This window comes from Rhinatrema bivittatum, chromosome 2 (assembly GCF_901001135.1).
Source record: "Rhinatrema bivittatum chromosome 2, aRhiBiv1.1, whole genome shotgun sequence".
Lineage (NCBI taxonomy): Eukaryota > Metazoa > Chordata > Amphibia > Gymnophiona > Rhinatrematidae > Rhinatrema > Rhinatrema bivittatum.
The window spans coordinates 761938332-761961894 of record NC_042616.1 but is presented as its reverse complement, the minus strand read 5'-3'; the positions used below and the strand labels follow the sequence as shown (position 1 = coordinate 761961894).

General features: G+C 42.8%; 1 protein-coding gene across 1 annotated transcript in view; it reads left to right on the top strand.

Annotated features, from left to right (window-relative positions):
• FBXO32 (F-box protein 32) overlaps positions 1 to 22949 on the top strand; it is a 38593-nt gene extending 15644 nt beyond the window's left edge. Inside the window, exons 5-9 of the mRNA XM_029591979.1 lie at positions 6692 to 6785; positions 10168 to 10352; positions 13253 to 13435; positions 14961 to 15104; positions 17584 to 22949. Coding sequence (XP_029447839.1) covers positions 6692 to 6785; positions 10168 to 10352; positions 13253 to 13435; positions 14961 to 15104; positions 17584 to 17673 — 696 coding nt within the window. The 3' untranslated portion in view covers positions 17674 to 22949. The remainder of the gene's footprint in view (positions 1 to 6691; positions 6786 to 10167; positions 10353 to 13252; positions 13436 to 14960; positions 15105 to 17583) is intronic.
• The last annotated feature ends 614 nt before the right edge of the window (positions 22950 to 23563 follow it).

The following is a 23563-nucleotide window of genomic DNA, read 5'->3' as shown; positions in this document are numbered from 1 at the left end:
TTTCCACTCACGGTATTGCCAAGTTGTTCCAGTTAGCAAAACCAGTACTTTTTTTTTTTTTTTTTTAAATCTTGTGGGCCATTAAAAGCTTTTCTGTATATATGCTTGAGGCTTTTTAGTACTACTTTGAGTCCAACACATGATTTTTTTGTTCAGACTTGGAAGTGAGCATGATCATGAGACTGACCACACCAACAGACGCCTCTAGGCAAAGGCAATACAGCAAGGCCAGATGTGAGATAATGCCCGCCATCAAGGGCACTATAGAAAATTCCATTAAGAATCAGTAGGATTGATTTTTATATTGTCTTGCATTAGTGTTGCAGATTGTAAAATATTATGCTGTTCAGATCTTTAAGGACTGCCTTAGTCCTTTTTTGGTGCCCTACTGTCAAAGATGGCCAAGGAGGCCCTTATTTATCTTTTAATTCAGGTTGGTTTACCGTGAATTGGATACCGAGTAATGTTACCACTGAGCTTCTATCAGTCTCTTCCCCCTCCCCTCCCCCCCCCCCCCCCCAACACTCTCTATGTACTTGGATCTGGGCCTGCTACAAATAAAAGCCCCATGATCCGCTGCAAGTCATTGGCAACGTTGCAGAAAAGTTTCCTTTCCACCGCTGGGCGGTCTGTCAGTATCCCCTCCGTTCTGTTCGTGTTTGTGAACTTGGAGCTTTTCTTTCTACAGTTTGCACATTAAAAATTTAGAGATGTTAATCTTGAGAGCTTTTGTGCAGTTCGGTGGCAGCTCAGTGGCCTGGTGCAACAGTGTGGTGTGGATTGTAAATCCTTGTGAGTTATTGACTGCAGTCTTGCTGTAGACAGTCAAAAATGTGCAGTAGTTCTGATTCACTCTTTTTTTTTTGTTTGTTTTGATTGTTCTGAAATTCAGACACTCATCCCAGCTATTGATTTTTATATTTTTTTTTACTTGATTAGTACACATTTTAATATCTATGTCCCGTGTCTGCTGTAAGGAGCTTTGAATGGAGGACCTACATAATAACCCAGTTATACTTTTTTTTTTTTTTTTTTTCAAGAATGCTTAAATGGTCACAAAACTGAAGACCACCACATGTGATTAATAACTGTAACTACTCAGGTCAATGTGCAACATGAACAGCAATTGCGTAGACTTTCAGCTTGCACCACTAAGATTATCCTGATCTCAGAGACGCGTTGTTGGCCAGAGTTTGTTTACGTATGGGGAAATGGCAGAAGTATGAGAAGCCGCAGCTGATTGCCCTCTAGCATTACAGTCCGCATGACTGACGACGTTGGTTTTGGAAGGGTGCTAAATGTCCTGGCCACTCAGGAGGTGTTGATGGTTGGGCAGTATTTTCATGATATTGCTTTGGATGCCCAAACATGAGGATGGGGGGGGGGGGAGGGTTATGGAGGGAGAAAAGCATCACTAGTTGATGGTTAGGACCAGATCAAGCACCTGGGCTCTATTCTCAGCACCTCGCAACAACAAGAGACACCAGCGGTGGCTTGTAAACATACAGGAGCTCCATTCCTACGAATGCCTCTCCTTCCTGGCAACAGCAGGAACCCTGAAATGTGAGAATTAACAGGCAGATTCAAGGTATAGAAAGCTGCACCCCATTTTGTGCAGCACACACTCTACAAATTGCACCTTCTTTTTCATCTCCTGAGTCTCTCCTCCTTGAGTCCTTCTAGCCTCTGTTTTATCCTCAAGCTGAGCAAGACAGGGAGAGCATGCATAGGACATTGGATTTGACTCGCTGAGTTTTGGAGGCAGCAGCAGTGGTGGAGCTGTGGCAGCCAAGGTAAATTACAGCATTGGCTGCCTGCACCACATGGGACATTTGGCCTTCTCCCGCACTTTTATATAGGAGCTGGAGTCCAGCAGTGGGGAAAATCTCACAGAGAAGAACGGAGGGGCTGGGACAGCAAGAACAAGTTCAGGTGTGCTAAACCCCAGAGAGTAGAGAAGAAAGAGGCGTCCACATGCAGTGGGAAGCTGAGAATGCAGGATTATTAGTAGGGTGAGAAGCCAGGGCAGGTGGGTCATGTGCCCATGTTAAGACACATGAGCTTGCAGAGAGTAGCAGGAGGAGAGGAAGGTACCCCAAGGCAAGGCTCCTCTATGCATAACGATGCAGCCAATCTGGGGTTGAAGCCCAAGGCAATATCACTGAAGGATATTCTGAAGCCATAGGTAACCCACAAATGTAACCTGCACTTCATCCTCCGATGCCAGAGAAGCCATGGAGGCAGCAGGAGAAAATTCATGGGTCTCAACTGGAAGAACAAAATCAGCAATTGTCTGCATGCTGCATGTATGAATATTTGCTCTCGCGCTCTCTTTCTATCTGCATATAGATATTCATAGATATCTCCAGGGTAATCCAGTAAACTATAGATTGGTGAGTGCTGGGAAAAATCATAAACTATTCTAAAGAACAAAATCACAGAGCATATAGCAAGACCTGCTTTAATAGGACACAGCTAGTATGGATTTACACAAGGGAATTCTTGCCTCATCAATCTGCTACATTTTTTGAAGGGATTAATACACATGGATAATGGCAAGTTCGTGGATATAGTGTATTTGGGTTTTCAGAAGGCATTTGAAAAAGTCCCCCATGCAAGACTCCTGAGAAAATTAAAAAGACACAGGATAGGAGGCAATGGCCTATTATGGATTGCAAACTGGTTAAAAGATAAGAAACCAAGAGTTGGTCTAAATGGTCAGTTTTCTTAGTGGAGACATTTAAACCTTGGAGTATCTCAGGGATCTGGACTGGGACTGGTGCTTTTTAATATATTTATTAATGGTCTGGAAAAGGAATAATGAGTGAGGTGATCAAATTTGCAGAAGACACAAAAGTATTTCAAATTGTTAAATCACAAGCTGATTGTGAGAAATTGCAAGAGGACCTTGCAAGACTGGGCATCCAAATGTAAGATGAAACTTAAATGTGAACATGTGCAAAATGATTCACTTAGGGGAAAGTAAGCCACACTGTACTCACACAATATTAGATTCCATATTAGTAAGAAAAGAATCTGGGTGTCATCGTGCACAATACTTTGAAATCCTTGTCTCAGTGTACAGTGGCGTACAAAAAAAGCAAACAGAATGTTACGAAATCTTAGGAAAGGAATGGAGAATGTCATACTTTATTTATATTCTGCTTTTTGGCACTTCAAAGGAGATTACATTCAGGGACTATAGAGAACTTTCACTCTAATTGTGTACCTAAGGCAAGAGGATAAAGTGACATACCCAGCGTCACAAAGAGTAGCAGTGGGATATGAGCCCTGGTTTAACCTGCTCTAACCACTAGACTACTCCTCTATATTGTTCCAGGGTGAGACCACACCTAGAGTACCCTGAGACTTCTGGTCATTGCATCTCAATAAAGATATCATTGAATTGGAAAAGGTACAAGGAAGGGTGACCAAAATGATAAAGGGATGGAATGGCTTCCCTATAAGGAAAAGTTAACGAGGTGAGGGCTGTTCGCCTTAGAGAAGAGAGAGCTGAGTGGGGCTTAGATAGAGGTCTACAAAATCATGAGTGGAATAGTACAGGTAAATGTAAATCAATTATTTACTCTTTTTCAAAAAATACAAAAACTAGAGGATATGGCATGAAGTTAGTATCACATTTAAAACAAATTGGAGAAAATTCTTTTAATTCCTGGTTGGAGGATGCGGTAAAGGAAGATAGCGTAGCTAGGTTTAAAAACGGTTTGAACAAGTTCCTGGAGGGGAAGTCCGTAAGCTGTTGTAGACTTGGGGAAAGCCACTTCTTATCGCTGGGCGTTAGGAGCATGGGATCTGTCTACTGTTGGGATCTTGCCAGATATTTGTGACCATAATTGGAAGCAAGATACTGGTCTTGATGGGCCCTCAGCCTGACCCAGTATGGCAATTCTTAGGTTCTTATGCTTCGTGAAAGTTAGTGCGCCACACAACACGTGTGTTAAAGTAGGCATGCCTTGGATTTGAATCGGTTGGGAAACACTGCAGTAGATTTCCTCCTCATCATTTTATACTTGCAGTACAGTTGGAACCAGGGCTGTAATCGGGAATCCTCTATTGGGCCAGCCATCACCGCAACAGCCCTTGGCCAGGAGTCATGCTCCATGGCTCCCTGTGGAGTGTGCAGTGATGGTGCCAGAGTCTGGCCACAGAACAATGGCAAAGGTATTTCCTTCCCCTGCGGGCTGTGAATGGCATCTCTCTGGCAGCCAGGGAAGCAGAGTTCTGCTGGCAGTCAAACTCTGGTCCTCCACATGGCAGCACATAGCACTTACTGCTTTGCCACTGGGTCATCGTGTTTGGGAGATTTGTGTTCAATCTATCTTAATATTCAGGTGGCAACTCAAAACTGCTGATTTATTTTGTTACAGTCCCACCATCAGCAACATCCGTTCCAATATAACATCTCATAATTATAATAATTCTTGACTTGAATCATCCTATATAAGCTTTCCTAAAGGATGAGTCATGCTCGCAGGCAGACTGCCTTTCTCAGGAATGCCGGAGAGCAATGTTTGTTTCCCTTGTGCCTTGCTGCTATTAAAAGTTCACATGAGCTGTACAGAGCAGTCTCAGAAGGCCATCTGTCGACACTGAAGTTGACCCTCTGAGATGTTCAGAAGAGAACAGTCACTCACAGTCGGTCTAGGCCACTTTGCAGCTCCGAGCTGATGGTCACATGCATTAAGCAGCACAAACAAGTGTCTGATATAGTATCCCCCTTGCTGGGCTCGTTGCCGGTGGAAACATGCTTGTAACGTGGTATATAAATTCTGATCATTCTTTGCTGGGAAAACAACTCAGCTAATGATGGTCAGCTTTGGCTGTCATTACGTATGCATGATTGATTCATTTTTAAGAGGATATAAGGCACCTCTTAACGGATCAATCAAGTTTTAATACAACAAGCTCTTTGCATGCCCTATGCACATAAATTGAATTAAAAATCTCTGAAACTAAGGTACAGCAGGCTTATCCTTTGTAGAGTCAATTTTAAAATTTGCCCTACTATTCCTTAGCACTATGAGGTGTCAAGTATTTCCTAAACATCATCACGAGGCACCAAAAATACTATTCCAGAGATATAACGTAATAAAAATAGTGGAATGCATATCATGTCACGGATGATTACAATGCCCCAGTGACAGAATATATGAATTTTATGGAGCAGTCGTATAACGGACCGAGGTATCAGCAGGAAGCCGTGTCGGTGCTATTTAAGACCATTGTTCTATGTATAGTCCTTTTTTATAACCAATTTTATTTTAATGCAATTAAAACTGAAGAATGCTTAGGGTTCAATCTTAAAAACCCAGGAGTGGGTAAGCTAATGGGATGATTTTTACTCTGTTATCGTGACAAACCATAGTAATGACGGCAGATAAAGACCAGATAGTCCATCCAGTCTGCCAGCAATTTGCTTATGGCAGTTACTGCCGCTCCTTTCAGGTTATCCCCCGTGTGTTCTGGTTAAGGGTAGCAACTGCCGCTCTGTGCAGGTCACCCTCATGCAGCAATGTTACACCATCCCCCTTTCTTTATGCTTTTAGGGATCCGCAGTATTTGTCCCATGCCTTTTTGAATTCATTAATTGTTCTTGTCTTCAACACCTCTTCTGGGAGAGCATTGCAGGCATCCACCACCCTCTCTGTGAAGAAATATTTCCTGATATTCGTTCTTAGACTTCCCCCCCCAGTTCTCCTGTTTCCTTTCCATTGTGCGCCAAATTTTCAGCCAGAAATAACTGGCTAGTTTTTCTGCTGAATATCTACCTAAGTCGTGGTTACATTTAAACTGGCCGTTCATGAAGCCAGAGTCGTTAAATTTAGCACGTTAACACTGAAAATCCTCCCTAGGTATGCCTCCAGCACAGCCCCTGTTTTGCCCAGGTAAACATGGGCAACTCACGATTTCAAGTTCACGGATTTAACCGGTGACATTTACCCAGCTAAATCCAGATTGATTTTTTTTTTTCCTTAAGCTTTTGAAAATTGAGCCCCTTTGCTTTCAATTACTCGTCACTCCCAACCTCCCAGCTGAGTTTTGTCCTCCACAATGTCTTGTTCAGATAGGAAGAACGGCCAGACAAGTTTTGTAACCCGAGTCCTCCCATGCTTCGGTCTCTCGTTGTAATGTCCGCTTTTATTTTCAGTCTGAGAGACTGATGCGCCGGAGTACGTTGTCACGTGGTTATGAACTTCTCTGCCACTTTCCCTATCTGAGCATTCTCCACAGAAGCAGGTATGGCAGAGGCCGAAACTCTGCTAGGCCGGGAATTGAGACCAACCAGTGATCAAAAGCGAATCGTTTTTTTTAATTGCATCTGACACTGTTTATAAAAAGGACTTTCCTGTGGGGCGATGTTCATAAATGCATGATTAACCGGGAGGCTGTTTTTTCATGCGTCTCTCTTTTTCTTAACCACTTTTGTGCCTGGTAAGTAATTTTGCTCAGGATTCTGATGAACTTCCTACAATGCCATAACTCTATACTTGTGGCATTCAAAGTATATAAAATCTGTGTGGCTTCTTGTGTTACTGCTCTTTTCAGTGCTCTAGCCTCAGTCAGTGGATAAGTATCCCGTGTTTTTTTTAGCCTGTCACATGATTGGAAGCGATCTAGAAATGTAGCCTTTGTGTGCGCCAAGGCTGACAACGTCTATTTCTGTCCCCAGCTGCTGGAACTGATTGCAAAGTCACAGCTGACTTCCCTGAGTGGCATCGCCCAGAAAAACTACATGAACATTTTGGAAAAAGTGGTGCAGAAAGGTAATGGAATAGAATGATCTGTTGCGACATTGACCATTTGTGGCCGGCTCCGCTATTCCCCCCTCCCCCCTTCTTCACACGCAAATTGTGGCCCTGCTTCTTCAGTTGGGGAAAAATTTAAAACTACAAGTCCCAGCATCCTCTGGAATGGAAGTGAAACCCAGACTAGGTCCATAGTCACACAGGTGACTTGAGGCAATTTTGTCAGTTACACATGTAACACCCCCTTGATCGCTTTACCTTGCAGGGCGTTCCTGGGTCCGGGACCGACCTGGAAGGAGCCCCCCCCCAGGGCAGACTCCGTCGGTCCTCACGTTCTTGGTGCCAGGTGCCTCTACCTGGGGAAGAAGGTGTTAGTGGGTGGGATTTCCCTCCCTTAATCCCAGAAAAACAAATGGGTCTGTGAACAAGGCTGGCAGTATGTACAGATATATACAGATTTATTAGACAGACTATACAAGCATATATGTTTCTACATGGCTAATAGGATGTCAAAACAGCACACACATCTACTCGTAGTTAATAGTCTCAGTCTACACAACTATATACATTTCTGCAAGGTAGCAAGAACATTTAGTACTTGGCAATTTCGGGTAAGGAACCTCTTGCATTCCCGCTTACTCAAGTATTATTATCCTCCCCTTCCCCCCCCCCCTTATCCCAAGTCTCACCCATGTGAAAAGATGCAACTGGCCTGGGGGGGGTCCGCTGTATCTAAACAGTCTCCTTCTGCTCCACTGAAAGGTCTGTGCCAACACTGGGGTCCCCTTGCTCAAGGGGGACCACTCCAACTCCAGATCTGCAGCTGGGGGAACCACTCCACCTCCAGGCCTGCTGCTGTCCTTCAGTTCTCCTCCTCCCTCAGTAGGATGGTTTCCCCTGGTTTGGGTTTACAGCTCCACTAGGCTCATGGCTGTTTTAGCGTTCACTAGTTCTCAGATTTAAGTTAATTTAGCTCTGCTAAACTCATGACCAGTCATGTGCAGTTATCAAGCCTGGATAAGTCACCTTCTCTCAGGCTGGCTTTTGCTTTATCTGTTGTCTGACTCTGTATGGGTCACTTTCTCTCAGCCAAAAGACCAAGACCTAGGCAGGACCACAGAGAGAACATGTGCATGCTCCTCCATCCTGCCTGGCCATCCACTGTTGTCTGGGAACTCTGTTTGCTTCCTACTTTTCAGTACATTTCTCTCATAAATCCCTTTCCCAGTCATAGTTCTGTAATTTGTGACATGCAAATCCTCTACCTGAATCTCTGACTAATCTATTCAATGGCCATTTAAGTACCTTCAGGATAAGGCGTCTGGTGATCTTTTCAATTTCCTGGGCTGGTGGCTCAAGTTACATAGTTGTATTGTCCCTTTTTTTCCTCTGCTGCAGTTCTCTTAAATTTATTTATTTTAAATGGTAGCATGCTCAAACCTCCGTCTCTTGTGAGGGGGAGTTCACACAAATACATTTAACTGCAGTTGTGGAATAATAATGATCATTTAATGAAAGTTCCAGACATTTTTTTTTTTGTAACTCAAGATTTTCATTTAAAACCAGTTTGGGGTTTTTGGTTTGTTTGGGTTTTTGTTTCTTTTATTCAGCAGTTTTCCCCTCCTTTGGGTTTCCAGCCAATCAGAACCGGGGCCGGAATATGGGTCCATGAGCCTTGCTTCTGAACTACTCAGATTTCCCTCTTTTATATCCCAAATCCCTCCCTCCAATGTAGGTTTGTTCATTCATTGCAATGACATCTGGAACCCTGCAGTCATGGACACTAAATCTGGCCACTAGGTGTCACCGCTGTACGATGACTATGACTACCACAGGGAGTGGTGAGCGCTGCCTCTGCAGCTTTCCCAGCCCTGGGAATGAAAACCAGGTCCCTCCGCTTGGCAGTCATTCAACCATGGGGCTGGCCCCCTTCTAATATCTTCGTCAGTGCAAGACATATCACATGAGAACATCCCCCTCCCCATCCATGCCCACATTCCTGATTAAAGGTAAATGAAAAATGAGTCTGGTATAGTAGTTTTACATTTTACAACAAATAAAAAGAACAAATGAATGCATTTAGCTGAAAGAAAACCCCACAATGAAGGGAATGAGAGCTAAGTGCGTGAGAAGCCCATCTAAAACACATACCCCAATATATGTAGATCCATTTTCTGAAAAAGCAGCCGCCTGTGGCAGATTCGGTGGAGATCACTGCTCTGACCATGTAGAGTTCTTTCATACCAACCAAAATATATGAAGAGATGTACCAACCTTTATACTAAGAGTGAAAAATGCTATTTAAAACACCTTGGTTCATTGATTAAACCTCAGGGGTCAAACTTTCTTTTCATCTAGCATGCTCACAGCAGTGTAATCACACCATGGCAGAAAACAAACCGCTGAATGGGATAAGCTTATGAAAACTGATCCCCAAAATATTAGTTTACAAGTAGGCAACACAAATTTCTACTTAGCCAATTTGTGCTCCTTTCCACACACCCCTTCCCCCAGACTGACCACCAAATCTCAAGAATCCCAGGCTCTGATGTCTGCCCAAGGACCTACCCCTACACCAAACTTGGTAAACCTCTGATTAATTTCCAAGTTATTTTTATTCATTTTTTTTTCAGTTTCCGACATATAAGCAAGGACAGACACCTCAAACACAAACTGCATCACACCGACATTCAGTGCAATCTAATAGGCCTCTCCATATGAACTATGGCTAGAAACAGGGTCTGGCCTGGTGTGATGGCCAGCACTGTGCTTTGCTGAGCAGGACACTGAAGTTTGACTCCTTGCCCTAGCTCTTTTTCTTCGGGCTGCTAGGACTATGAATATTGCTTTCATAGCATTCACAGCTATTGGAGGGAGGGAGAGAGTCCCAGCCATCATGCACTGGTGACCGTACCCCATGGCACCCGTTGGCCAGCTACAAAGTGCATTGGGATTGGTTTCCCTCTTCAAAGGGACTGTTACTACGAGGGGGTAATGCGATGGAGAAACGCCAAAGCTGTACATGAAGGGTCATAACATCCGGACTCTGGGCAGATGAGAGTGGCCTGAACCCAAAAGACCAGAAATGAACAGTTAAAAATTGCCTGGCTATAAAAATAATTATTTTTTCAAAGTTTAACCATCTTCCAGGGTAGAGAAAGGATATGTTAAGATAAGATATAAATACAGGGAAAGAATCTAGTTCTAACACATTTTCCTCTTAGACACAAAATGGGAAAACCTTTTAGTACACAGGCTTCATAATCTAAAGCAAAGTTTGTAAATTATCAGAAGCTATTCACCATATTCTTTTGGAGATTTTTTTTTTTAAAGGGATCTATAAGCAGACCATGTTACTCTTCAGCCTCTGATTTGTTGTATTTTTTTCCCCTTTTCAAAGTCCTTGAAGATCAGCAGAACATTCGGCTAATAAAGGAACTCCTGCAGACCCTCTACACATCACTGTGCTGCCTGGTCCAAAGGGTGGGCAAGTCCGTGCTGGTGGGGAACATTAACTTCTGGGTGTACAGAATGGAGAGCATCCTGCACTGGCAGCAGCAGCTGAACAACATCCAGATCACCCGGGTGAGAAGGAACAGGCCAGCCTCGGCTCATGGGAAGCCTACATAGGATAGCACTTCCTCCAGCACGACACTGAAAAACAGCCATTCTTAGATTACATTTTCATTCAGTTTGAGATTGGTTTTAATTGTGTGTGCTGCGGCAGTCAAAAAAGCAAACAGAATGTTGGGAATTATTAGAAAGGGAATAGTGAATAAAACAGAAAATGTCATAATGCCTCTGTATCACTCCAAGGTGAGACCGCACCTTGAATACTGTGTACAATTCTGGTCGCCGCATCTCAAAAAAGATATAATTGCGATGGAGAAGGTACAGAGAAGGGCTACCAAAATGATAAGGGGAATGGAACAGCTCCCCTATGAGGAAAGACTAAAGAAGTTAGGACTTTTCAGCTTAGAGAAGAGATGGCTGAGGGGGGATATGATAGAGGTGTTTAAAATCATGAGAGGTCTAGAACGGGTAGATGTGAATCGGTTATTTACTCCTTCAGATAATAGACTAGGGGGCACTCCATGAAGTTAGCATGTGGCACATTTAAAACTAATCGGAGAAAGTTCTTTTTTACTCAATGCACAATTAAACTCTGGAATTTGTTGCCAGAGGATATGGTTAGTGCAGTTAGTATAGCTGTGTTTAAAAAAGGATTGGATAGGTTCTTGGAGGAGAAGTCCATTACCTGCTATTAATTAAGTTGACTTAAAAAGTAGCCACTGCTATTACTAGCAACAGTACATGGAATAGACTTAGTTTTTGGGTACTTGCCAGGTTCTTATGGCCTGGATTGGCCACTGTTGTAAACAGGATGCTGGGCTTGATGGACCCTTGGTCTGACCCAGTATGGCAAGCCTTATGTTCTTATGTTTGTGTATATACATTGCTCTTTGTTGACCTGGATGAGGGTTTCCATATTTTGATTAGGAATGAGAGCCACTGAGTGCCTTGGCTCCAGATTTCAGATGATAAATTAGGTGGATGCCTATGGGAAGGATTGACGGTAAAGAGGGTTTATGAGATCACTGTATCGGGACATGTGGAGGAGTTGGATCCCAGCACATGAGTGGCCTGTGGATGCAATGCATCCTGAAAAGTGGGCTGCATTAATTAGGGATGGTTCTTGTTCTTAAAAAAAATCTCTTGGCAATCCTGATGACCCAGTGGCAGTGCCCAGATTAGATTTTTAAATCTGGTCTTGGTTTATGAGGCCAGCAGGGCTGAGGATGTTGCAGAGACTGTCTACAGCTCTATGGAAACAAAATCCCAGCAATGCCTACTGGGTTGGATCTAGGGAACACCCATACCAGGGTCCAAAGGAAGCTGTAGGCTGTGGGCTTCTGCCAAGGACTGTTGCTGCGATGGTTGAGTTATGGAGGAAACAGGTTGAGGATTAACCACCTCAGCTTTGCTTTCTCTCCCCTCCTTCATAAATGGCAGAGAAAATAATACAACAGTGAATATGGCATGTACAAAAGTTTGGACACCCTTCCAATTGATTCATTTCTACTTTTAAAATAAAGTTGTTAAGGCCCAAAAAGGTGACTGGCTCATTAGACCTTCTTCAGTTAGTCAGGTGAAGACAATTTCGTAATTGAACAAATATTCTGGCCCTTCTAACCTCTCAAGTTGTGATTGCTCTTTTTGCTTTCAACAACCATGGGCTCCTCAAAGCATATGTCTGAAAATTCACTCCTGCAAAGCAGGGGAAGGCTACAAAGAAATCTCTAATAGCATCCAGCTACTAATTTCAATGTCGGAAACCTGGTTAAGAAGTGGAAGTTGCATGGAACTGTTGAAGGCAAGGCAATCAGGGCAAAATCTGAAAAACAAAGAAAAATCTCTCATAGAACTGACTGAAAACTGGTCAGACCTGTAAAACAGGACTGCAGACTACCTGCTGACAAGCTTAGCTGACACTGGAGCAGTTGTCCACAGTACAGCATTGCTTACACAATAATCTGCAAGGGAGAGTTGTCAGATGGAAACCTTTTCTATGACCTTATCACAAAAGTCATCTAGTGTATATAAACTAAAACCTTGATAAACCTGAAACATTTTTGGAACAAAGTGCTTTGGACTAATGAAATGAACAGTGAACTGTTCGGCTACAACTATACAAGATACTGTAACTTCCATCTGCTATTGCTGTTGCTTATCACTTTCGTAGTGTAACCCTGTTAAAATTGCTAGCTGAAAGCCTTATAGAGATTTTTTTTTTAATAGCCTTCCCCTGCTTTGTAAGGGTGAATTTACTTCATTTTCAAGTGCTCAGACAGTTGTTGTCTAGAGGAGCCCATGGTTGTTGAAAGTAGACAGAACAAGAATCGCAACCTGAGAGGGTAGAAGAGTCAGAGTATTTTTTCAATCATGAAATTGTCTTCATTTGACTAATTGAAGGCCTAACAAGTCAATCAACGTTTTGACCCTTATTAGCAATTACTTAAAAAAAAAAAAAGTAGAAATTAATCAGCTGGAAGCATGTCCAAGCTTTCGCATATGAATAGTCGTTTTATTTTGTTCAATCTGTTAAAATCAGCAAAGAGAAATTTTTATAATAAAAATTGATGAAAGATACTGTGACACCTTCTGTTCACTTAGAGATTCATTGAGACGTGCAGTCTGACAAGGGGTGCCTAAACTTGTGCGGGTAGTCGGTGCATTTTTTAAATATACTGTTTGTATTCTTTTTCTTTGTATTTTATATAATGACACCAGAATTGTAAATATATTTACATACTGCTGATATGTGCTGTTGGTTTCACTGATACTCTGATTTAAAAATGACACCCGTGATTTTGCACACTTCCTAAACTGGGACCTCTCATTCCAATACCCCACCCCCCACCCCCACTTGGACAGATTTGCAGCTACGATCTACTGGTCAGTAACTGGTACCTTGTTTCTTCCAGCCTGCCTTAAAGGGGATGACCTTCACCGATCTGCCCTTGTGTTTGCAATTAACCATTATGCAGAGGCTGGCTGACGGCAGAGACATTGTCAGCCTGGGGCAGGTATCGTCCGACCTACAGGTGCTGAGTGAGGACCGGCTGTTGTGGAAGAAGCTCTGCCATTACCATTTCACAGACAGACAGGTAATTTCATCAACCGTGGACTATATAGATATATTGATATCCATAGTTCACTGTTTAGAAGAGCTGGCAGGCAGTCCATGGTGAGCCCATGGATTTACTGTGGCAGCCTTCTTCAGCTCCATTAACTTTAAGGGAAGCCAGCCAACTCAGTCATACTGGTATTTCCAAATGTCTAGCACAATCAGTAGAGCTTGGGGAGGTGGCAGTAGCTCTGTGATACAGTTTGAATAAGCAGAAGTGGTTTTGTTTTACCCAGCAATTGCATTTTATTGATTTTTATGCTCCAGTGCACATAACCTTTTACAGTTGCATGATGGATAAATATTGGCAGGTCTCTGCCTTGAAAAGCATATGGTTTTTGCAGGCCCAATTCCACCTGCACTCTGTGCTTCTGTGGCCTGAAATGAGAGGTGCCACGTGCCAGAATGGCCTGATGCAGATATTTTCAAGCATATGAAGAAGAATTAAGGAAAGGAGGCTTTGCAGTAAAGGGACTTGCTCATGGGGACAGCAAGGCAGGGTCTGCAGATTCCATAGTCCGTTACACATGCATACCCTGCCAGCTCTGTGTTTATATGGATTTATTTCTTGCTGTTTATTCAGTGAAGATAAAGAGTACAGTGTCACCCCTTTTTGGAACTTAACTTATTTCAAGAGACATTCACATATTTGTGGCTGGACGCCTTACTTCATAATCAGACTCATGAAGCAGTCTCAAGTAGACAAGCCCAGAGGTCTGGATTTTACAGACTGCTTTGTCTCTAGAGATCCAGGTTTAAGTTTTCAGAGGGAAGGGATAACCTAAAAATGGACTTAGAAATGTCTGCTGTCAGTAAATGGTGGGATAGGCAAATCTGATGCTGCTATTGTAAAAATAGTTCAGCGTCTGCATGGAATCCTACCCAAGAGCTCTGCGTAAATAAAACATGAGAATTTTAGCCAGCGGAAAGTGAACGAGGGCTGAAAGTGGATATGGAGCAGGAAATTGAAGTGTTAGGTATCAGGACATGCTCGTTCAAAGAGACAGGGCTTCAGTCTGGAGGGGGGGGAAGGAGAAGGAGAATGGAACGCCGTGCATGTCAGAAGGGTAGATTGTTCCTTGGAGAAGGCACAGACGTGAAGAGGCCTCTTTAGTGTTGCCTGGGAAGGAAGAGTGCACGATCAAGAGCAGAGAGGTCAAAGTAGCAGTGAGAGGCGAAGGGCCAGGCCATGCATGTAGGTGTAGGTAAGCACCAGGAATTTGAAAATTGACCAGTACTTGATGGGGGAAACCAGTGAAGAAGAGCTGGAGTGGCGAGACTGGTCAAGCAGCAGAGTTCTGGAATAGTTGGATCTCGAGCGAGGAATCAGGGAGGAGGCGGTTACAGTTGTCTAGGTGAGAGAAAAAATGTGAAGAAAACGGGCATCGAATGGAGGGGTGGGGGGGAACTCCTCCGTTCACCCTGGTCAAGATAAGCAATTTCTAAATGGCCTTAAAACAAAAAAACATATTAAATTGATGCCGGGTTTGTTTTTTCCTCTTCAGATTCGCAGGCGCCTCATTTTGTCTGACAAGGGGCAGCTGGATTGGAAGAAGATGTATTTTAAACTTGTGAGGTGTTACCCAAGAAGAGAACAGTATGGAGGCACCCTGCAGCTCTGCAGGCACTGCCACATCTTGTCCTGGAAGGTGAGCTCACCAGAATGCCGGTAACACGTTCAGGCACGCAACCTAAAATGTCCTCCTGTCGTAAGTCCACTAATGACCCCCCCCCCCCCCCTCGCCCCCCTTCCGCAAGGATCCACCTCAGCCCCTGAGACTTTGTTCCGCTGGGGCATTTTTACACTGGAAGAGCCAGATCGTAGCAGTCGGACTGAGTTTTATTTCACGCAACTTACGCGGGGCTCAGATCCTTTGGTCTTAGGAGGACCCTGTGGGTTTCACACTGCAGCACCACCTTCTTCAGATGTCCTTGGGCAGTGAAATACGGGGGGGAAAGAAACGGTGCCGGTCGTCAGCCAGTCAGAATGCTGGAGCAGGAATCTCTCTCTCCCAGGGCCTGAATTAACCGTTTTTTTTTTATCTTTAACCCAGTTTTCAGCTGAATCTCACTAGCTAGGCGTTCAGCCGAAAATTCAGCTAAATCTAATTAGGAAAAATTGAGCAGCTAGGTTTAACTAACTGGGGGCCTGATTTTACTAAGCTTATTTTCCCTCTTAGACACAGAATGAGAAAAAAAACCATAGTAAATCTGGCGCCAAAAATCAGCACTAACTGGTAAAATCCTGTTTAAAACAAAACAGCAAGCTGACGATCCTCCCTCCCAAAATAGAGAAAAAAAAAACGCCTAAGTGCTGGATGTCCTGATTTCCCCTTCTGACTCCCAATCCACCCTCCAAAATCCCCTGCAGGTTTCCTCTCAGATGAGCTGGGACCCAGGCTGACCACTCCCCGGCTTGGTGTGCAGTATTGCTCTGGCAGCTATGTTGAGAGGTTCTTGGGTGGAGGTGGAGGTCAGAGAGAGAAATGGGGAGGATATTATTTTTATTTTATGTCTGGAGAGAGGAGGGGTTTGTTTTGTGTATGAAGGGGGAAGCAGGGCGCCAGCATTTTCTATGTCTTGGGTTGCAGGAGAGGGTTCCTGAATGCCAGCTGAAACGATTTAGGCCTACTCAACCTTCTAATGCCATCCCAGGGGCCACCTGTTTGTTTGGTTTGGTTTTTTTAACCTGCTAAATTTGTGCCTCTTGCACATTTTAGCCAGTTTGAAATGGGCAAGCAACTGACTAACCCCAATAGCTAGCTGGTTAAATCTTTTCAAAATCCACCCTAAGCGGGTTTTTTTTTCCCCAAGGACACAGAATGGAAGAAAAACCTTGGTGAATCGGGCTCCTATAAAGCTTACAACAAAGCCAGCTTAGGGTTTCATAGCTCTGTCATAATGTTTCTTATTTTTTATGGATTTAACTTTTAAAAGCAGTGTAGTTAACATATTTGGCATTTTGACAGTGGTTTTCACAGTGTAACTGAAGGCAATTTTAAAAAGCAAACACCTGTAGAAAGTGTGGTGGGCTATTTTGTTGAAAAAGTGGATAAGGTGGCTAGAAAAATGTTTTATTTATTTTTTGCCAGTGTTCTGTGATAAGAGTGAAAAGATTTGTTGCAGCTGCCTTTCCTATATTTTTCTCAAGTGTAAAATAACATTTTAAATGTATCCAAATCATGCTTCTAGGAAGCAATATGGGAGCTGCTGGTCATATTTACGTCAGCTTTGAACAGGAGTGAATTTTATTTGAGTCCAAGAGCTGGAGGCGGTGAATAAGAGATATACGAGGGAATAAATGTTTGATGGTGCTATGAGGTTGTAAATGAAGTATTTATGGTGGCTCATCCTCCTGTGGAGTATTTTGGTGGCTCCAAAACTTAATTTTTCAGGTCATGAATTTTTTTTTTGGGGCTGAATATGTCCATAATATATCTGCTTTTACAACAGTTGCTGGTTGGGCTTTTTCCCAATAGTCACCTTTCAGAGCAGCAGTTCTCAGCCTCAGTCCTCAAGACCCTACAGCCAATCAGATTTACAGGAGCTACTGTTAATATGCATGAGAGATTTTACATGCATTGCCTCCATTGTATGCAAACATACATCATGTATATTCACTTGGGATATGCTGAAAATCCGATTCATTGATGGGTCCTGAGGACTGAGGTCAAGAACCACTGCTCCAGTGCCAAAAATTCAGATTCCCCCGCACAAAACATCATCTGCCCCCCCTTCCCCCCACACACACACACGCCGAGCCTATAAAATATTCTACAAAATTCCACTAGCTGTATTGCTGGTAGAGCAGGGGTCTCAATTCCAATCCATTTTGGCCGTTAAACCAAACAGGTTTTTACACTATCCCTAATGAACATGCATGAGAGAGTTGTGTACACACTGCCTCAGTTGTATGCAAATCAGTCTTATGCATATTCATTAGGGATAGCCTGAAAACTTGGCCGGTTTGAGACCCTTGTCCTAGAGACATAGATGTGTTGTAGGCTATGATGCTCTTTCTTGAACCAACATATTGCTCCTTGCAAAAATGTCCAGTGTCCTGAATTGCAAATCATAAAGATGGACAGAGGGCTGTGGACATGTCTAAACGTGTTGATCTCTTCACAGGGCACCGACCATCCCTGCACAGCCAATAACCCAGAGAGTTGCTCGGTTTCTCTCTCACCCCAGGACTTCATCAATTTGTTCCACTTCTGAACTGTGGTTCCAGGCAGCGTTCCTGCACATAGATCTCCTGGGACACTTTTTGGAACGCTGAGCTTTGGACATTCAGACTGTAAATAGTGTACATTTTTCAAATAAGAAATACTGTAGCACTGAAGATCCTGAGTCACGTGGAAGAGAGGAGAACACCAGCAGGAGAAAAAAAAAATTTAAAACTATTGTCCATGTGTTACTACTTCTCAAGGATTGCACTGGACAGAACTGTGTTACAGAGCAGTAAATTGTAAATATATATATATGTATATATCTCTCTCTATATTTTTTTATGGCTTGGACTGCAAGAGATATTGCAGAAGATATTCTATAGAGGATGAAGTAGCTGAGTATTTCTGAAGTTAAAGTGGAATTTTTCCTTCCTGACTTTTTTTTTTTTTTTTTGAGAAAAATCGTGTCACAGTCTCTGAGAAGGATCAAGTGGGAATAATGGGAAAGCGGAGAGCGAGACTTGAACTGATGTGTGGAATGGTTTGTTTACAGCTTTAGTGAGAGAGAATTTGTAAAGCACCGCCAGCAGGGCTGCTAAAATGGGGTTTGGGATTGACCATGGTCTTGTTTATATAACCATAGGGCGGCAGCATGGTGGGCAGCAGACCGGGAACCTGAGCCAGAGGGTGGGCCGATGACTTGCACATCTGTGCTGCCGCACCACGCTTGGACAGAAGATGTCAACCGTTTTGACAAAGCAGGCGGTCCTAACATTTTTTGACTTAAAAAGGTCGAAAAATAGCAGCCACACCCACAAAAAATCTCTAGCAATTAGAAACACTAAGATAATCCTATCATTTAAAAAAAAAAATATTTTTATGTATTATTTTTTTAACTAAACCTGACTCTCTCTCTCCCTTTAAAATTTGCATGAGACAAGATTTGGTTTCCCAAAAGTGATGGCTTTCTATCCAGCAGACTGCCATATGCTGGGGCTCTGCCAGGTAAAATTCTATCACACACGCCATACCATTTTCTACCTCCTCAGGTACAGAGTACCTTTTTTTTCCAAAGAAGCTGGATTCTTATCCTTCCCCCCACTCCCCGAACCCTGAATGAAATATGAGCTGTTAGTCATTATTCCAACCACTTACAAAACAATTGGTTTTGTTTCTGTAAATGAAACATTCTTTGTGCTTCTTCTGGCCTTTCCTCTGTGAAGTCAAGTGACAGCGGATCAGTGTTGGGCAGGGAGGTGCTTTCAAGGATGGACAGTACGGTGGCTCTGGTCAACGCCGTAGGTTTGGTTTGGTTTGGACCGTAGGTTGTATAGTGGTACAGTAATTGTATTTAGGACTGGTTAAGCCTCTTGATGCCATGCTCTAAGTGGCATATCGAGATGCGTGAACTTGAACATAGGTTCTTCTGATCGTATCTGATGAATTCAGACACATTTTGTAGGTTCATCTATTTGGGTTGGCTGATTTTTTTTTTTTTTTTTTCTTGTCAAAAGACGAATTTGAAATACAATTCAAATCCTTCCCTGCCACTGGTTGGCTGTGACCCTGAGCATGTCATGCTAACTCCCCTTTCCTTCAGCGAGTGATGCAGTGATCCCCCTTGGGGGGGGGGAAGGGTAAGGGCATTTGCTAGCAGTTAATGGTTTAAGGGATTTTATTTTTTCATGTCAGTTAAAGAAACCTTTCCTGCCCTGGCATGGCTGGTGATGCTATGGAAGCAGCATCACAGCTTCTGGGGAGGGAGCCCCAGCCGTTGCTCAGTGGTGACACCTACTGGCCAGGCTCAGAGTGCATGTGTACCAGATTCTGGAGGGAACTGCTTAGTACATATCAGCAGAAAAAGACCCACGTGGGCTATCCAGCGTTGTAACTGCTGCTCGGTGCAGGTTATCCCCAAGCCTTCTGTTACCTATGGCCAGGGCCTGTCACTGCAATGGCAGATCTGGGGAGGGGGGAAGTGGTGTTTCTAAAAATAGGGGTAACACCATGGGTTGTTGCGCATGAAGTCGCATGGCCTTGCAGCCCAATAGGCCGATTTTTGATTAGGCCGGAAGCCCAAAGAAAAAGAAGGGAAAAAAAAAAAACCAAACCAAAAGATCTTCTGAAGAGGTTGGTGAAACCTTGTGTTTGTAAAGTATTCCAGACTGCTTGCAGTCTAAATGCAGTATGTCCCGACTGATAGATTTTAATTGGCAGTAATGATGCATCCAGGTAAGAGTCCTATAATTAGCAATAAACTGAGATTTATTGGTTTCTTGAGGACTCTAAAGAGCTAAATCAGTGACAGGGTCATTTCTGAAGGTCGATTGGATTGCTTTTAATCTAAACAGCTATTTTTTATTTTTACTTTCTTAGTAGTAACTGCATTATTCAACACTGCTTGGGTATGCAGCTCCTTTCAAGGTAAACATGGAGAAGTCAAAACATTTGCTAAATGCTTTTGTACAAAGCCTACAGGTTCAGCAATTAAGATAATGCTCTTCCCTGACATGGCTACAATCTCAAACCATGGAAAGAGAAGGTTCTGAGAAGCGTATCCTGCTAATATATCAGTGTAAGAGCATGCGGTGCCTACTGGTGGGATGACATAGTGGTAGTCATGCAATGGTCCCCTACCCTGCTTGTAGCCAATATGCGACTGCCTCGCCATTCCCGAGATTCAGCAACGCTTCTGTGGTGCCTCAAACCTTCCCATCCTTTTGCTGCCCATTGGCCTTGTGAGCAGATACACTCCAGGCCCTGCCCTGCCATGGGTTGGGGCCCCGGCCTCCTTTACCCCGTCCTCCTCCCACAGTATGAGATCATTGCACCTGTAAAGAGACACACACATTTAATTTGAAACGGGGGATTATTGAAGCCGTCTTTAAACATCGCAACCATTACGTGTATTTTCTGTTTTAGAGAGATGGTCTGCCTCTGTGTCCTTCTGAGAGCATTTAAATAACATGGTTTCTTAGTTATGTTGGGAGAGAGTTAGGTGGAAGGGGTTTAAGTTTGCACAGTACTTCGGTATTGCCTGTAGTATTTGAAAACTGCCAGGGACTGTCAGCCAGGTAGAATGCCGCATTGGCTGATTGTTCTCGTGCCATGTTGTGCAGAGGAATGTTCATTTGAAATGTGGCAGGATGGGAAAGAAGTCTTTTAGCTATTAAATTATTCATCTATTTTTTATTTTTTTTTGGGCAAGGCAAAGGAATACTTGCCAGCAAAGGCTGCAGTGGGTTGTTTTTTTTTGGTTTTTTTTCTCTCATGTCTTGATTTCAGGCATGAAAAAGTTATCGTAGGCCTCAGGTGACCTCTTTGTCTTGCCTAAAAGAAAGACATCGGGATCAGAAGCCCAACTCTCAACCAGAGTCCATAGCATTTATGTAAAGCGCTTTCCTAATACTGTACCTGCAACACAGCAAACAGTATGCAAGGTACCTCTGAAAAGCCATAATTGGAAGGTAATTTGGAATGTTCAAAAGAGGTATGAGGCAGATACTCAACACAAATGAGAAACCACTACTTGAGAATTGTAATATAGTCTTTTTTTTTTTTTCTGAGATGAATGGTTTCTATTTTTGCAGACTTGTAAATTAAGCTAACATGTTTTCAGAGGGTAAAGGAAAAGAAAAGCCTGTTTGGCTGTGAGTAATTCTTCATTCGTTGCGCGATTTGAAATTCTTTTGTTTGTGGATGTTCATGTGAGCATCGGATGCAGAGCAGGAAAGGATTGTGTAAGTGAGTTTTGCATGTTCCAAGGGAGCACGATCCCTTCAAACTCGGAAATGTGACCAGAGAAAGCATCTTATTCTAAAATGTCTTTGTATAGTTTATAGCAGTTCATGTTCTCTTGCTGTGATATACTTTTAGTTAATACTCCAGATACTGTGCTGACCCTGAGGCTGTCTTTCACATACATGATTTTCACAGTCCTTTAAAAAAAGGAGGGAGCACTGTTGGTCAAACCCAACAATACTGTATGTTGCTTACAGATACATAATGGTGATACTGGCATCCGTAACAAGTTTGTAAAGTATATAGGCTGACATTTTTCTAACCTATTGGAAAATGATTCATCAACTATTTTGAAATGAAAACAGGCTAACTTTAAATAGGAGTGATTTCAAGCTGCCCAAAGACGTACTCAACGTAGTCCAGTTGATAGCACTTTCCAAGGCTAACGTTGCTTCAGTGAGCGGGAGTTTGTGGAACTATAAAAGGCAGTTCTATAACCCATCTGAATTCTAGCCTTAGGGCCCTAATTTTGTGTTCCATTTCATATAGTCGTACTAGCTGTTTGGAAGTACAATCTTCCCAGCTTCTTTCTTAGCAAACCAGTGAATAGTACATCTGGGCAGGCCATGCCTACAGCTAGCAACATGCAAGGAGAAAATAGAAGGTTCATATTCAGCCACTGCGTGGCTCTGCTAACCAGTGTTGTATATTCAGCGGCCCAACTGCCCCACTGAATATATGTGGCTTTCTTAAAGTTAGCTGGATATGTCATGTCCTTGGAATGTCCCTAATTCTAGAATTTAGCCGGATAAGTGCCCACATTTTTTCAGTTAGTTGGCTAAAAGCTTTTAAATATGGACCTCCAATAGATTCTTTGTAGTGGTGGAAAGCATGATCATAAGATTCCTTGACATGACAATAAGTTGGAACTGCACATAACAAACACTGCTATTAATTGCATCAGTGGCATGGGATCTTCTTAGTGTTTGGATAATTGCCAGGTTCTTGTGGCCTGGTTTTGGCCTCTGTTGGAAACAGGATGCTGGGCTTGATGGACCCTTGGTCTGACCCAGCATGGCATGTTCTTATGTTCTTAGATGTGCATGTTGGCCACCAAAGGCCAGGCACTCCCAGTCAGGATTGTTTATCTGAGTAAGTCCTGGGAAGAAGGAGCTGGTTTTTGAATTTTATTGTAAAGTAAGGCCCTGGAGGAATCTAATCCAAGGTGCTTTATTCCATTTTTTTTCTTTGGCTGCTGGGTTCACTGGGTGGAAGACCCATGGCCTGTTTATTGTGGTAACGTACGGATGAATTTAGAAGTGTATGCCATTTCCTGGATTGATGTTTATTTATTGAATGTTAGTTGTCTGGATGCTTTTTCCAAGACTGAGCATTTTGCTTGAAGTTTTAATGCACATTGCGCACACTGTTAAGATGTAGTAATTGTAGCTTAATATTATGTTTTGATTATAAATTGTGTGCACCTTGTTGTTAATGTATTTTTCACATTTTTACTTTGTCATATAGGAAGACATTTATGTAAATGTATTTTGTACACAAATATTTAAATTGGCACTTTTACCAGTTTCTGTGTATGTGGGTGATGCATCATTTAGAGATTATTATATATGCACACACACACGCATAGATGAAGATATACTGAACGGTTTGAAAACTTGTGCAATAACACGCAAACAAATAAGTACCCACAAAAATCAAAGTTTTGCTACTCTTTGTAGTTTGCTTCACGATTACATCGGAGACCCTTGCAAGCAGTATAATATTTTTTCTTCTTGCATGCTGATGTGCAGGTTGAATCTTTTTTCAGCTTTCAGTTGGAAAGGACCAGAGAGATTTAAAAATGCTATGTGATAAATTCTATGATGTTTCATGCTGAGCCCTCTGTTCAGTACAGTAATATACAGTCGTTTTGCTTCTGGTCAGCTTTACTAATCATTTCTTTAGCACAGTTCTCATCATCTTTGAAGTGGCTGCCAACAAACTGACTGGCAAACACCAGGAAGAGTTATATGGTACAGCACGAGGATGGCCCATTGTGGCTTGACCAGCATTCAGTGTATTTTTTTAATACACATTTGACTTTTCTGAGTGCTGTACCTCCTTAAACTTGCAGACCTTGTGTGTGTTACTTGTTGCATACAACCCCTGCAAATTGGCAACTACTATAGAGCACTGGC